Source organism: Mustelus asterias, chromosome 2 (assembly GCF_964213995.1).
Source record: "Mustelus asterias chromosome 2, sMusAst1.hap1.1, whole genome shotgun sequence".
NCBI lineage: Eukaryota > Metazoa > Chordata > Chondrichthyes > Carcharhiniformes > Triakidae > Mustelus > Mustelus asterias.
In genome coordinates this window covers 88102649-88118312 of record NC_135802.1, presented here as the reverse complement: position 1 = coordinate 88118312, position 15664 = coordinate 88102649, and the positions used below count along the sequence as shown (strand labels likewise).

Here is a 15664-nt window from a genome sequence, read left to right as displayed (position 1 = left end):
GTCTCGTCATTGTTGGAGATCCGGCCCACTATGGTGGTGTCGTCAGCAAACTTGAAAATCGAGTTGGAGGGGAATTTGGCCACGCAGTCATAGGAGTATAAGGAGTAACAGCCTTGTGGCACACCGGTGTTGAAGATGATTGTGGAGAAGGTGTTGTTGCCTATCCTTACTGATTGTGGTCTGTGGGTTAGGAAGTTCAGGATCCAGTTGCAGAGAGAGGAGCCGAGGCCCAGGCCATGGAGTTTGGAGATGAGCTTCGTAGGTATAATGGCTTTGATGGTTTCAATCCCACACTGTTTCACCCTCAGCAATGGCTGTTCCAATGATTGCAAGCACCATCTTTTCACATAGGGGTGAAGACATGCAGACATACCTGCTGCCCTCTGCCGGTTAGCTTCTGCTACTTGTTAGGTATTATCATCATCATCCTGAGTACACTGCCAGAAGGCAAGTCCAACCCACAGCACCATGACTTACTCAAGCTACAGCAAAGAGGCAAGTCTGAAATCCACCCCAGCCAGAATGAGACTCGAACTCTGTGCCATTGGCACCAATTAGATCCATGCCGGCCATGCAGCCAACTGAGTCAACCTGGTCCCCAAAGAGTCCCGAGTTGCTGCAGCCTGCCACTGGTGTAAGATGGAAGGATTTACAAGTTGAACCTTAAACTTTTTGGCCATATTATTAATGCATACTCTTTGGTCGTCACTTTCTGGAGTTAGACTTGATAACTGGAGCTTCTGGTTCAGAGGCAGAGACACTAAACGCTGTGTCGCTAGCCCCCCCATGCCTAACCGTGACCTGCAAGAAATAGGTTATTAAGTGTCGTGCCACACATTTAAGTGATGGGGCTGTCAAAATTGAATAGCTGGCAGCATCTGTGAACTGTGTGTGAGGCTTGCAGCAGTGCTGTGTTTGAGGAAAAGATATGAATGTTTGGTGTAAGTCCTGATTAACAGAGATTGTTGGTAGCATAGTGATGAGTTGGCCGGTGGCTGACACTGGTTTTTCAGTTGATGGGATATGACATTAGAAGATGGATTCACTGAGCTTGATTGCTGTGCGAGGTCTAGGTCACTTGGCCTCACATGAATGTCTTGTTGCATTGTATCCAGGTCCTTGAGGCTTAGCTCCTGGCATTGACTAACACATCTGTCCATCTCTGGTGCCTTTAGACGAGCGGGTTTTTCACTGGGCCGCACTTTCAGAATTAAAAATTTGCTCGCGCCACACCGAATTTTTTATTGATAAGAAATACATTCAAAAACAAAAAAAAACAACTCCTAGCAGTGCTTGATTCATAACATAAAACACAACTACTTTATAATATGATCATGGGACATCCAGAAAGCATAAAACAATGCTTGTTTAAACCATGTTTAAATGTTTCTTTGATTGTCCTTGAATCTTCCCGCCACACTTGCCATCCTCTCTCGCCGCACCAGTGTGGTGCGCCGCACCCTTTGGGAACCACTGCTTTAGACTGTGGTTGGAATTTTCTTGTCCCGTCACAGGAATCATAGCAGGCGGGACACGGACCATACAAAGGTCCGTTGACCTCGGGTGGGATTTTTTGGTCTTGGGGCAAGCATGGCTCAAATTCCGCCCTGTCTGGAGGGCCCTGTGCCATCCTATATAGACTGAGGACATCTCTACTCCTTACACTCCCTCCACCAAGACTTTCCAGTGCAGCATCCAAAAATCTTTTGAGCCTGCACGTTGCTATGTAACGTATTCCCTCACTGTTCCCATGATACATTTACTGCCTGTATGACCTACTCCTGGCACAATGCAACTCCCCTTTAAGAGGCGCAAACTATCTTTATGCGGTAGAAGCTAGCTTTAAGTAATGCTGTAAAGATAAAATTTTGGGATCCTTGTTGATTTGTGCAATCAATGAACAGTGTAATTAGCACTCGTCATATGTAGAATCATTATATTGAGAAGACAGAACAAAGTTGGGGGTTATCCAAGTCAGCTCCCATTGTGTTTTCAGCATTTTGTCACCATTCATCATAATTATATAAATACCACATTTTATTTTTATATATATATAAATGTGAGGTTTGAACATAATGCTGTGACATGTTAAATCCAGGGAATTAATTCATAAACTTTTTCTTGTGGAAAGAATTTAATCATAAATATATTAGTAAACAATTTGACAAAAGATGATATCGTTCCATTTAGTTAATTCGATCATAAGTTCCATTTTTCCACAAAATTGATTCTGAATAATGTAATGATTTTTGACAAGGAAAATAAATTAGGAACTTGGAGTAAAATAAGTTGTCACTACTTCAAATTAAGAAAAGCCTTGTGTGGTTGGCATACAATAATGCAAAGTAGCAGAAGGAGCTTCTAGGAAGCTGAGAGGCAAAACTTGATGTGAATCTAAACTGACGGTCATATCATCATGGTATCATTTTTTTTTAAAGTCTTCTGGTCTCTGCCTTTTTCCTTGAAAATGACGAAGTTATAGATTTCAACACACTTTGTACTATAACTGTACTGATAGCTGAATTGCTGTGTGCAAATCGATATTGAAATTGAAAAGACCAAATACAAAAGGTGGCCACATGGAACTATTCAGGCTGTTGGCTCTCCATCCACTTCCCTTCTTTTCTTTGAACACTGACGAAAGTATGGCAGCATTCTCTCAATCTTCTTCAAAGTCACCCTCATTAACTTCAGGATGTTGCAAGCCTTTCTGCATTGCAAAATGATTTAAGAGCAGTGTTGACTCTGGAGGCTCTAACTGTGCTATATTGAGAATTCCAGCAGATTTATCCAGGCACCCAAAAGATGTCATGATACCCACAGCCAGCTCTCGCTGCACAGTGGGCAGAAAACACCCCCATGCAAATGTGACACTAAAATCTTGCCAGCTTATCAAATGGTATCAAGTGTGACTAAACAATCATGATGCAAGAAATAATGCGACTGGGTAATAATGCGACTGGGTAATAATGCGACTGGGTAATAATGCGACTGGGTAATAATGCGACTGGGTAATGGAGCTGCACACTCTAGATAATTTCAATATATATTTACACACAGCAATTCAACCATCAGCACTGTATAGTCCTTTAAACAAAGTATGCCAGCAAGCCCCATAAGGAAATATTGGGTCAGATGACCAAAGACTTTGGCAAGGAGGTAGATTTTAAGGATCGTGTTAAAGGAGGAAAGCGAGGTGCAGAGGTATATAAAGAGTATTTCAGAGCTTGGGGCCTGAAACACAGACAATGTAGGTGGAGCAATAAAATTGGGGATGTACAAGTGGCTAGAATGAGAGGAGCACAGATATCTTGGAGGGTTATCGGGCTCAAGATGATTATGGAGGTACAGAAGGATGAGGCAAGGGAGGGTGAGAACTTTAAAGTCAGACGTTGTTTGACTGGAGCCAATGTCAGCCAGTGAACACGGATGGTAGGGAAAAACAGGACTTGCTGCAAGTTAAGACATGGGCCACAGAGTTTATTTATGGGGGACAGAATGTGGGAGACCAACAAGGAGTGCATTGGAATAGTTGAGTGTAGAGGTAACAAAGACATGAATGAGGGGTTCGGGAGCAGATGTGCTGAGGCAGGGGTTAAGTCCAGTGATGGAAATAGGCAATCTCAATGATGGCACTAGTATGAGGTTTGAAGCTCATCTGGGGCTCCAATGTGACGCCAAGGTTGCAAAGAGACTGGCTAAATTTCAGACTATTGCAGGAGAGAGAGATGGAGTGGGTAGCTAGGGATTAGAATTTGAAGCAGGGTTGTTATCAATGGTTTCAGTCTTCCCAATATTTATTTGGAGGAAATAATTTTGCAGCGCAGTGGTTAGCACTGCCGCCTCACAGCTCCAGGGTTCGATTCCTGGCTTGGGTCACTGTCTGTGTAGAGTTTGCACGTTCTCCCCATGTCTGCGTGGGTTTCCTCCGGGTGCTCCAGTTTCCTCCTACAGTCCAACAGACATGCTGGTTAGCTGCATTGGCCATGCTAAATTGCCCCTTAGTGTCCCAGGATGCATAGGTTGGAGGGATTAGCGGAGTAAATATGTGGGGTTACGGGGCTAGGGCAGACTCGATAGGCTGAATGGCGGCCTCCCGCACTGTGGGGATTCTATGAAATGTCTGTTCTTTCAGTGCTGGATGTTGGGTAAGCAGTCTGATAGTCCAGCCGCAACGGAGAAGTTGAGAAGATTGGTGGTGAGGTAGAGCTGGGTGCTGTACGTGTGAAAACTAACATTGCCTTCTCATGATGTTGCTGAGGGACAGCATGTAGATGAGAAATGGGACAGAGCCAGATAGATCCTTGGGGACACACCAGAGGTAACGGTGCAGAGCAGAATGAAAAGATTGCAAATCATTCTCTGGTTATGAGATACAGTCTCTAGCCAAGAAAAACTGGAGATTACAAACAAAAGAAGCACATTTTAACTATTGTTTTTAAATAACAATTCTGTAGTTTAAGATGGTCATAAATATAATTTTGGAGTATTTCATTGAATTATGGGTTCTGTTTCCTGATTTAGGTTAAATTTTAAGGTGATTGCTACAAATGTTGTAAATCCTGCTTGGCTCATACTTTAATTCACTTTTAGCTCACTTTATCTACACAGCCATATCTTTCTGCTCCCAGCTCTACTGTTCTCTATTAACGGTTTCTAAATTATAAACCAAAATGAGAGTTTTCCTCCATTATTGTACTCCTTTCCTCTCCACCCTCCATTTTCCTGTCCTTCATTTTCTGTTTTCTGACTGTGAGCCTCTGAGTTCTTCCCTTTCTCCCCTTAATTTCTGTTCATCTGACTTTTGGGTTAATCGGATTGTGATGCTGGCGTTTTCTCCCTTTCACCTGCCGCCCTTTCTCCTCCTCCAGCAGCAACTTTACATTACACATTTAAAGGCAAACAGTCTGTTTCACAGAGGTCTGTAACTGGAATCCAGTCTGTCTATATTGTGTAACCTCTGCGTTGTCTAGCTTTAACTGCTATCATTTTGCTCTTTCTCTCCATCTTTTTTGTTCTCTGTTATCCTGAAGGCACAAGCTCATATCGAATATTGTAACACGGGTTCCAGCCACTCACCATTATGTCTTGCATCCCAGGGTTTCAATGGCAATATGCTATCGGACTTTAAGAATTTAAAAAAACAGGACTTTGCAGGTGTTCCTGATCTGGGTCCTCATCTGACATTTGCATCTTACCTTTTCCATGGGTCATGATCAGGACAGGGATCCCTGATTTGATTTTCTTTTCCACTGCCCGCACCCTTGCCCCAGAGTTACTGAGGATAGTTGTAAAACTTATTCACTACAGACTTGAGATGAATCTTAGTTAGGAAAGTATTATTGGGGGGAGGAACCTTTTGTTTTGTTATGGAAACAATATAATTTGTTTGCAAGAAATGGCCCTTTGTTAATTGCAGGTGATATTATCGTCATGCGTTAAAATGACCATTGTCATTCCTTGACAGCTCCCAGATAAATCATTGCTATTCAATCTTACCCATTACAGCACGCTTAACATGCTTAATTGACCACAACAAGGGAAAATTATATTGTTCAGTTAAGAGATAAACAGAAGCTACTGGTTTTAAAAATATATCGGATTTGAAGGGGAGAGTCCATTTTAAATACAGCAGTGCATTTGTTCTTTATGTTGAAGAATTATTCAATTGTAGGTAGCCCAATGTGCATTGGCTCAATTGTCTTTCAGCTTGACACTCTCTCGCTGAACAGATCAGAGTTTGCACTTAAGAAAATAGGATGATATTGTCTGATGCAGTGTCATTTGTCTTCCAAGTAACTTATTGTTCATTGGAGACTCTGCAATGCTCAAGTATGTCAGAACTTTGTGTTGTAGAATCTGAAGAAAATCCATCATTATTGTTGTGTGAAAATTCAGTCTCGTCTTTCTTTGGACAAACATGTAAAACTTCCTCTTTTCTTTTAGACTCCACAAAGAAACTGAAGGATGTTCTGGAAGAATTCCATGGCGCCGGTGTCCTGGTGAAATACAACCCTGAGCAGGTATTTTACTTTCCATGAGCTCTGATATCTAATATATTGAGAAAAGCATGTCATAGACTTTGCTCCTTCTTCTCGCCCCGTACCCAAGAATTCAATGTTAGAGCACAGGAAGGGAATGAACAAGTGCATTCCATATTTTTAAATTTCTCAGCCTGTGGGAACTGATGTATTGTTTTCCCTTCCATAACTGAAAATGCTTTTGTGTTGATTTTGTACAACCAATTGACTTGTTGGCCACTTCAGAAAACAGTGAGTCAACCATTTGGGCTGGGACTGGTGTCGCTTGTAAGCAAAACTGAGCAAGCGTGACAGATTCATTTCTCAAAGGCTTTTGTGAACAGGTTTTAGACTAACTCACTTGCTGCCATGGCCATTTATTTCTGGTGCCAGACTGTAATTTATCAGATTTATTGGAATGAATTTTTGTAACTTGAAGTAAAGACTACACTATATCCCTATATGTCCCTGTCACTTGCCAGACTTGCACTTAATTGGAGTCATTTTTATTGACTGTTCCTTCTACAGTGTCTTGACGGCATCATTGATTTTGACATTTGTGCTTGCTACTGTCCTTGTCATTCTTTATTGATGGACTTTTTAATGAAAATTCTATTTAGAAAAGTAGATACAGGCACCATACAGATAATGTCAGTGCTTTTTCAGTACAACAATGTCTTCAGCCTGCATTATCAGTCTGTCAGTCAATAGCATAGTAAACATCCAATACCACATTATCCCCTCAATTAAAAGTAGCTGTAGTCAAGAAGACAAGTCTTTTAAACCTGATGTGATAGAATCTTGGTGAACTTCAGATTGGGAGACCAATTATGGCTTGTGTAGTCCCAAAGTTTTAAATAATATTGTAGGAAGGATCAGCAAATGATATGGTGAATTTGCAATAGATGGTTAATAAAGCTTTAAAAAGCTTGACATTTTTCTCTCTATGTTTGGACATGTTATTTTAAAATCTGTCAGTGCCAAAACAGAATCAATATCCCAGCTTTTCAATGCACCCTAATAATAGGTTGATGGATCCATTTTAGAGTGTGGTGAAATAAAATGAGATTAATCAGATGATTATTAATGGATTTAAAACATTAACTCATACAGTGAGACTGCATGTGATGTGCTGTGTTTAAAATGGTTACATTCATTTAATGGCAAACTATGAAATCTTATAATAGGCAGAATTCTGAAGCAGTGACCATTCAGGCACTTGACAGGCCACTAGCAGTCCTTCCCCAGAGATCAAGGATTCCAGGGGGAATCAGTCTTGCCCAATGAGAACTGCCAGCTACTCGGAGGCTAACAGCTCTTCTGTACTCTGCAGCACCACTGAGGTGGTGGTGGCTGCTGCTGGTACTACATCCACCTGAGACCTTGGATTGAGGAGGGACCCAGGCACAGGTGTGTGATGGTGAGAAGGAGAGGTGGGATCAGCATCAGGGACAGGGCAGTGTCAGTCACCCTTGATCAGGCACAGTGTGCCTTTGAAGAAGGGACATCCGCTCGGGTGCCTGCAGACAAACACACCAGACTTTGCTTGTCATGCCCCCCACATGGCGAGTCCCCTGCCTGCCCCTGGGTTAATGCCAGCAGCAGTGGCATTAATTGCCCACTTAAAAGCATTAATTGACAGTGTGCCAGGAAAGCTGTACATGAGCCTTTCTGTCATGGACGTAATCGGAGTGGAGGTGGGAAGGTGGAACAGCCTGTCACCCACTATCCTTCTGCTGATTAAATGCCACTGCCACTAAACTCACCACAGGGGTGGCTACAAGATTCTGTTACATCACAGAAACAGAGATAATTTGACCCTGCATGTCTGTGCCAGCATTTCCCCACCGCCAGCTATCTAGTTTAGTTTAATCCTGCTTCCCTGCACACTTGCCATATCCTTCTCTATTCCCCTTTTTTAAGTAACTATCAAGCTCATTTTGCAACAGCTTGTGGACTCGATTTGAGTACAGATTTGGAGTAGGGAATTGCAGAATCTTAACTCGCCTCTTTGTAAACTGTGAACCCAACACCATGTTCGGCACCATGATGAACTGAGGGAAGAAACTATAAGTTACGGGAAGTTGATTTGTAGAGCAGGATGAAATAAGCCTATTTATTACATGTTTTTGATTACCATGTTGAAAGAGTGAGTAACAGGATTGTTCAGTGGATTTGGCACTTTTTTTCTTACCTTTTCACCTTGACAGGATGAAAATCAGTCTTCATTGATGTAGGAACGAAAAGCCATCCATTCCATGAAATGATTTTGGGTTGTCGTGATTCATTTCTTTAGTGCGCATGAGTATTTTTTTAAGTTTAAAGTTTGTTAGCGTCACAAGTAGGCTTCCATTAACACTGCAATGAAGTTACTGTGAAAATCCCCTAGTCACCACATTCTGGCGCCTATTTAGGTATATATACATATCACCACAGGGGAGGCTACAGGATTCTCTAATTTTGCTCAACCAAGCTGCTGGTTTAGAAAATGTAAAAAGTAGTCAGATGACTGAAATAGAGGATGCTACTCTGAGGGGCGGACTGAGGCACATTACTGAGCGAAAGCAGGTTTATTTTGTGCAAAGCTTAACCTTCGTGACACAAACTGGAAGAAGAAAGGTTTTATGTGAGTATAAATCTTGCGCTGAAGCCTCTGGTGTGGGATTTGCGTGCATAAATGAAGTTTCTACTGCACTTTGAGAGTAGTTATGGCTGCAGAGCAAGAGCAACTTTGAAGAAATTCCTTGCAATAATTTAACTAGTCTGGAATCCAATGGTGTTCTGATATGAGAATGTGTTTTTGACTATGTTAGAATAGTGACTGCACTAATTCATTGGTTGCAAATGCTTTTGGATACCTATGAAGTTTTGCACTAAAACATTCTCCTTGTAAGCACATATGGAGTTGTTAAGTTCCCTCTTAGAAAGTAAGAACGTTACCTGTCTTTATCAGTAATGTCCAAAGAGTACACTCTTCGCAGGAAGTCACAACTTTGGCACGTGAGGCATGAAGGGCCAGAACAAATTATATAGTCTATTGTTTGTGCTTGCTGTTTGATCATTCTGGCCATCACCAGGCCTGGCACTTGTAAATGGAATTTGTAATGACTTGAAAATCTGTTCTATCTCCATGTGCTCCAGCTACTCACTAACTGAAGGCAATCTGTCATTTGGTAGCAGCCCACACACTAAAAGAATAAACTGCTGAAGTTTTGACTTGTTTCTGGATATTGCTTTCAGTTAACATCTTCCAAGATTTAAAAAGGTTTCTCCGCTAATGTTTGTTAATTTGCCGGAATGATCTTTTTGAAAAGTAATTGTTATTAATGATCAATAATCATGTAAGAATTTATAAAAAGCAAAGTCGTATTGCAGTCCATACTCCATTTTAGCAGCAGGCAAGATATCAGCTATCACTTTAACACCTACACCATTTTGACAACCAGGCTTCATTTGAATTTCATTGGTCAGCAGATTCCACAGTTCAAGCAGTGAAAGGGACCCTGCCCAGTTGGAAGGTGGGATCACTGTTACCCGTTTGAAGAGTGAATGTCCTTCTCAAAGAAAACTGTTCTACTCAGTTTAATTCAGATTGTAGCTGGGTGTATTTTGCATATCACCATTTCTCAGACAAAAGCATCTTGTTTCTCAGTGTGCTTCCCACCACACCTTCCCATCCAAAAGTGTTGGTGGGTCTAAACCCATCATTGCCCAGAGGCCACAGGCTCAAAGCATCCAATCTCTGGCATGAGTCTGAGTGCCATCTCACAATCAGACTACCTCCTTTTTTATTTCAATGAATCGCCAAACCTCCCAGCCTCAATCTGCTGTCCAGTTTTGATCCAAATTGCTGTTGTTAAACCCATCCCCATTCAAACTTGATATCTACTTCTGCCTCATTACTGGTTGTTTACCCTTGGCTTTAACAAAGACAAAACATTGTCCCAGAATATAGCTATAAAATAACATGAGAGTTACAGAAACACTGGGAGATGTACAGAACAGAGAGGATGGGCTGGATTCAATCCGGCCCATCCCCATGGAGGGAAACGTGGTGGCTGGGCCCACTGTTAGCCTTCCGGCAATGGCAAAACCTCCCCCGTTTAACATAGAAACATAGAAACTTAGAAGATAGGAGCAGGAGGAGGCCATTTGGCCCTTTGAGCCTGCTCCGCCATTCATTATGATCTTGGCTGATCATCCAACTCAATAGATTAATCCTGCATTTTCCCTATAACCTTTGATCCCATTCACCCCAAGTGCTATATGCAGCCTCATCCTGAATACATTCAATGTTTTGGCATCAACTACTTCCCGTGGTAATGAATTCCACAGGCTTATCACTCTTTGGGTGAAGAAATTTCTCCTCACCTCCGTCCTAAATGGTCTATCCTGAATCCTCAGACTGTGACCCCTGGTTCTGGACACCCCGCCATCGGGAATATCCTCCCTGCATCTACCCTGTCTAGTCCTGTTAGAATTTTATAAAGCTCTGAGACCCTCCTCATTCGTCTGAACTCCAGCGAAAACAATCCTAACCTAGTCAATCTCTCCTCATACATCAGTTCCGCTGGATGTATCATCATCCCTGGAATCAGCCTGGTAAACCTTCGCTGTACTCCGTCGAGAGGAAGAACATCCTTCCTCGGAAAAGGAGACCAAAACTGCACACACTATCTAGGTGTGGCCTCACCAAGGCCCTGTATAATTGCAATAACACATCCCTGCACCTGTACTCGAAGCCTCTCGCAATCAACATGCCATTTGCCGCCTTTACCGCCTGCTGCACCTGTATGCTTGTATAGAATGTATAGAAACCCTACAGTACAGAAAGAGGCCATTCAGCCCATCGAGTCTGCACTGACCACAATCCCACCCAGGCCCTACCCCCACATCCCTACATATTTAACAACTAATCCCTCTAACCTACGCATCTCAGGACACTAAGGGCAATTTTTAGCATGGCCAATCAACCTAACCCGCACATCTTTGGACTGAGAGAGGAAACTGGAGCACCCGGAGGAAACCCACGCAGACACGAGGAGAATGTGCAAACTCCACACAGACAGTGACCCAAGCGGGAATCGAACCCAGGTTCCTGGAGCTGTGAAGCAGCAGTGCTAACCACTGTGCTACCGTGCCGCCCCTTCAGTAACTGATGCACAAGGACACCCAGGTCCCGCTGCACACTCCCCTCTTCCAATTTACAGCCATTCCGGTATTAATCTGTCTTTTTTTGCTTCCAAAGTGAATAACCTCACATTTATCCAAATTATCCTGAATCTGCCATTGATTTGCCCACTCGCCCAACCTGTCCAGATCATCCTTTTAAAAAAATGTTTTTTATTCATACATGGGATATGGGCATTGCTGACTGGCCAGCATATATTGATGTGGAGATGCCGGCGTTAGACTGGGGTAAACACAGTAAGAAGTCTCACAACACCAGGTTAAAGTCCAACAGGTTTATTTGGTAGCAAAAGCCACTAGCTTTCGGAGCGCTCGCTGCTCCTTCATCAGGTGAGTGGGAGTTCTATTCACAAACAGGGCATATAAAGACCAGGCAAGAGTGTTCTCTTCCTGTTGGCGAACACTTCAGCGGTCACGGGCATTCGGCCTCTGATCTTCGGATAAGCGTTCTCCAAGGCGGCCTTCACGACACACGACAGCGTAGAGTCGCTGAGCGGAGACTGATGGCCAAGTTCCGCACACATGAGGACAGCCTCAGCCGGGATCTTGGGTTCATGTCACACTCTCTGTAACCCCCATGACTTGCCTGGGCTTGCAAAATCTCACTAACTGTCCTGTCTGGAGACAATATGCATCTCTTTAACCTGTGCTTAACGGTCTCTCCACTCGCATTGTCTGTACCTTTTAAGACTTGATTACCTGTAAAGACTCGCATTCCAATCATTATTCTGTAAATTGAGTTTGTGTCTTTATATGCCCTGTTTGTGAATAGAACTCCCGCTCACCTGACGAAGGGGCAGCGCTCCGAAAGCTAGTGGCTTGTGCTACCAAATAAACCTGTTGGACTTTAACCTGGCGTTGTGAGACTTCTTACTGTGTTTAACCCAGTCCAACGCCGGCATCTCCACATCAATATATGCTGGCCAGCCAGCAATGCCCATATCCCATGAATGAATAAAAAACATTTTTGGCTTTTGCTACCAAATAAACCTGTTGGACTTTAACTTGGTGTTGTGAGACTTCTTACAGCATTTATTTCCCATCCCTAATGGCCTTTGAACTGAATGGCTTGCCATTTCAAAGGGCAGCTGAGAGTCAACCACATTCCTGTGGCTCTGGAGTCACGTGTAGGCCAGACCGGGTAAGGATGGCAAATTTCCTTCCCTGAAGGACATTAGTGAACCAGATGGGTTTTTCCGACAATCAACAATGGTTTTGTGGTCATCAGTGGATTCTTGATTCCAGATTTGTTTTACTGAATTCAAATTCCACCATCTGCCGTGGCGGGATTTGAACCCAGGTCCCCAAAGCATTAGCTGAGTTTCTGGATTAATAGTCCAGCGATAATACCACCAGGCCATCACCTCCCTGATCATGCTGAAGGGTTTCTGCATCCTCATCACAGTTCCCACCCAACTTGGTATCATCTGCAAATTTTGAGATATTACATTTTGATCCCTCATCCAAATCATTAATATATATTGTGAATAGCTATGGGGCTATTAAGTTAGCTATTAAGTTATGGGGCTTACATGGGATTCCCAGCGGCAGTGGTGGAATGTCATTTAGGTTCATTAATGAGTTAATTCCATTATCGCCGAACTCACCATAATATAATGGCAGCGCAGGAATTAAATGGGAGGATGCCTGGCTTTCCCCCAGCTCATCTTCACTTGCCAGCGAAGAGGCCGACAGCTATTGGCAGGCCTTACTTCAACTGCTGGGGCTGTCAATCACAGGGAAGTCCCAGTGATGGCCACTTAATTGCCTGAGCACACTTGATTTTGTCTGGCCACCCACACAGAGGAAACGGGAATTCTCCGCCAGTGGGCTAGACTGCCAGCAGTCTGACAAAATCCCAGCTGATATTTTCACACTGCTGGCTTGACTGTTTCAATTTTGTTGACTTCACACTTTGGTAAAAGCTGTTCTTGTCATTGCTTTCATATTAGTGAGGGAACAAGCATATGCAAAGTGTATATCCCATGGAAATCCAGTGGTGCAAGAATGGTCGTAACAAAATGGAGGAAACTGAGATGGTGGGTTGGAAACAACCAAGGATTGTATAGGGTTTTGGTGAGACGGCATTTGGAATATGGTGTGTAATTTTCATCTCCACATTTAAGACAGGATATACTTGCATTAGAGGTAGTGTGGCGAAGATTCACTAAATTTGTCCCTAGGTTGAGGGAGATGTCCTATGATGAGAGCCTAAGTAAATTGGGCCTATATTCTCTGGAGTTTAGATGAATGAGCAGCAATCTCATTGCAGCCTATCAAATTCTGAATAGGGTGGATGCTGAGAAATTGTTTCTGTTGGTTGTGGAATCTCAAACACGGGCGCATTCTCAGGATATGGGGTCAATCGTGTAGGGCTGAGATGAGGGGAAATTTCTTCATTCAAATCTAATATTTGGAATTCTCTGCTCTAGAGAATTGTGGATGCTCCAACATTGAATTTTAAGGTTGGAATAGACGGCTTTAATATGTCTCAGGGAATTGGGCGACATGGTGGCACAGTGGTTAGCACTGCTGTTCACAGTGCCAGAGACCCAGGTTCGATTCCCGACTTGGGCCGCTGTGCGGAGTCTGAATGTTCCCCCTGTGTCTGTGGGTTTCCTCTGGGTGCTCTGGTTTCCTTCCACATTCTGAAAAACGTGCTAGTTGGCTGCATTAGCCATACTAAATTCTCTCTGTGTACCCGAACAGGCGATGGAGCGTGGCAATTCGGTGATTTTCACAGTAACTTCATTGCAGTGTTAATGTAAGCCTACTTGTGACACTAATAAATAAACTTTAACTTCAGGGATATGGGGAGCAGGTTAGAAATTAGAGTTTCAACCCAAGATCGATCATGATTGTATTGAATGGTGGAACGATGGGCCATATGGTCTATTTTTGCTTGTATTTCTAATGTTCCTAATATGGAAGAGAGCAGGTTGGGAGAAGGCAGTAATAAAGAGCATAATATGTAGGGAGCAATCAAGAATATAGAAGACAATAATTTGCAAGCAGCAAAGAACACCGGAGGATCGTGGGTCAGGAGGAATAAAGAGCCTTTGTAAATGCACAGATGATTTACGAAAACAGAAAAAATATGGAGAAGCTGAGCAATATGTAATTTGTGACTGAGTTCATTCACTATGAAGCTTCACAGTGTGGCGACAGAATTAAACTATAAGGAGGTACAAGACTAGATTTGAAAACTATGCTACATTTGTTTTATCTTTCCTGTCACCACCTTAGTTTGAGCATCCACAATCAACACAGTTTAAATCAAAAGCATTGTTTTTGTAAAGGCATGCAGCACGATGTTAAAGGGAAGGGTTGTAATTGTTACTGTGTGTGTGGGTTCTGCTTGTACTCCATCTTCTGTTAAGTAAAAGACGGAGGCGGTGATCAAATGAAAATTAGACCAGCATGAATGCTCTAAGCCAAAACTGCTGAAACCCTCTTGGAATTCATTAGAAACAAAGAGAAGGGCTGAAAATAACAGAACAAACAGAGGGACTAGTTATCACTTTCAGTGAGTTGTTAAAAGCCATCTGTCCATCATCCATAATATCTTCCAATAACCCTACTAACAACTTGCCCAAGTCTGTCAGGCAGCCCAGTATAATTTCCCAGTTCAGACTTGTTACCCTTTCAGAATTTAGATAGAACATGTGCCTCCCTCAGTCCTTGGGAACAATCACGGACACCAATAAACCGTAAAATATACGAGAAAGGGCTTCTCCAGCAGAGTTCCTGTGGTGTTTGTAGGATTGACTTAGGAGGCCGTGGAGGTTCAATAAACACTTTATTCAAGAGATGTTCACACTGCCCAGTTACTTGCGCAAATGACCTATGATGTCATTCTCTTAAAGTGTCCCTGATCAGCTACGCAGCTGCTGATAAGGAATCACGAAAATACTACAAATACACAACAGTTCCTCCCCTTTAAATCAAACGTTCCCCAACATATTAAACAGCATAACATGAATAATCAATTAACATCAGCAGTCAGTAAGCTCAATGTTTTGGAAATCATCGTTCTCTGGTTGTTGGCGAACCTCGGGTGTCTGCTTCTTCGTACTCGCTGCAACCTCTGGTGTCTTTGGCTTGGTGTGAATGTTGTCAATGTTTGTTTTTAACTGGAGTCGACGTTATGATCTGAAGTTGACTCGGTGATTGGGATGCTGTTTTCCCCAATCGGTTCGTTAGTGTCAGGTTTTTGGGAAGATCCAGGTTGTCTTTTGGCATCATTGGATCTGGACCCTTTTGGTTCTTGTCACCAAATGTTGATCCATGTGCATCCTCCAAATTGCATCATCTTGGGTTTGGACGGTGAAGGAGATTGTTCCAGTTTGTGCTATGATGATGGCAGGAATCCATCTTTTGCCTGTAGTATAGTTTCTTGCCAGAACTTCTATCCCCTGGTTTAAAAAAACACACTTCCCTTTGTTTTCCTGCCA

General features: G+C 42.8%; 1 protein-coding gene across 6 annotated transcripts in view; it reads left to right on the top strand.

The window, feature by feature from the left end:
- Positions 1–15664, top strand: part of dgkb (diacylglycerol kinase, beta) — a 679678-nt gene that overhangs the window by 64549 nt on the left and 599465 nt on the right. For all 6 annotated transcript variants that reach the window (XM_078228107.1, XM_078228097.1, XM_078228136.1 and 3 more), the window contains exon 2: positions 5947–6023. In XM_078228107.1, the coding sequence (XP_078084233.1) occupies positions 5947–6023 (77 nt within the window). The remainder of the gene's footprint in view (positions 1–5946; positions 6024–15664) is intronic.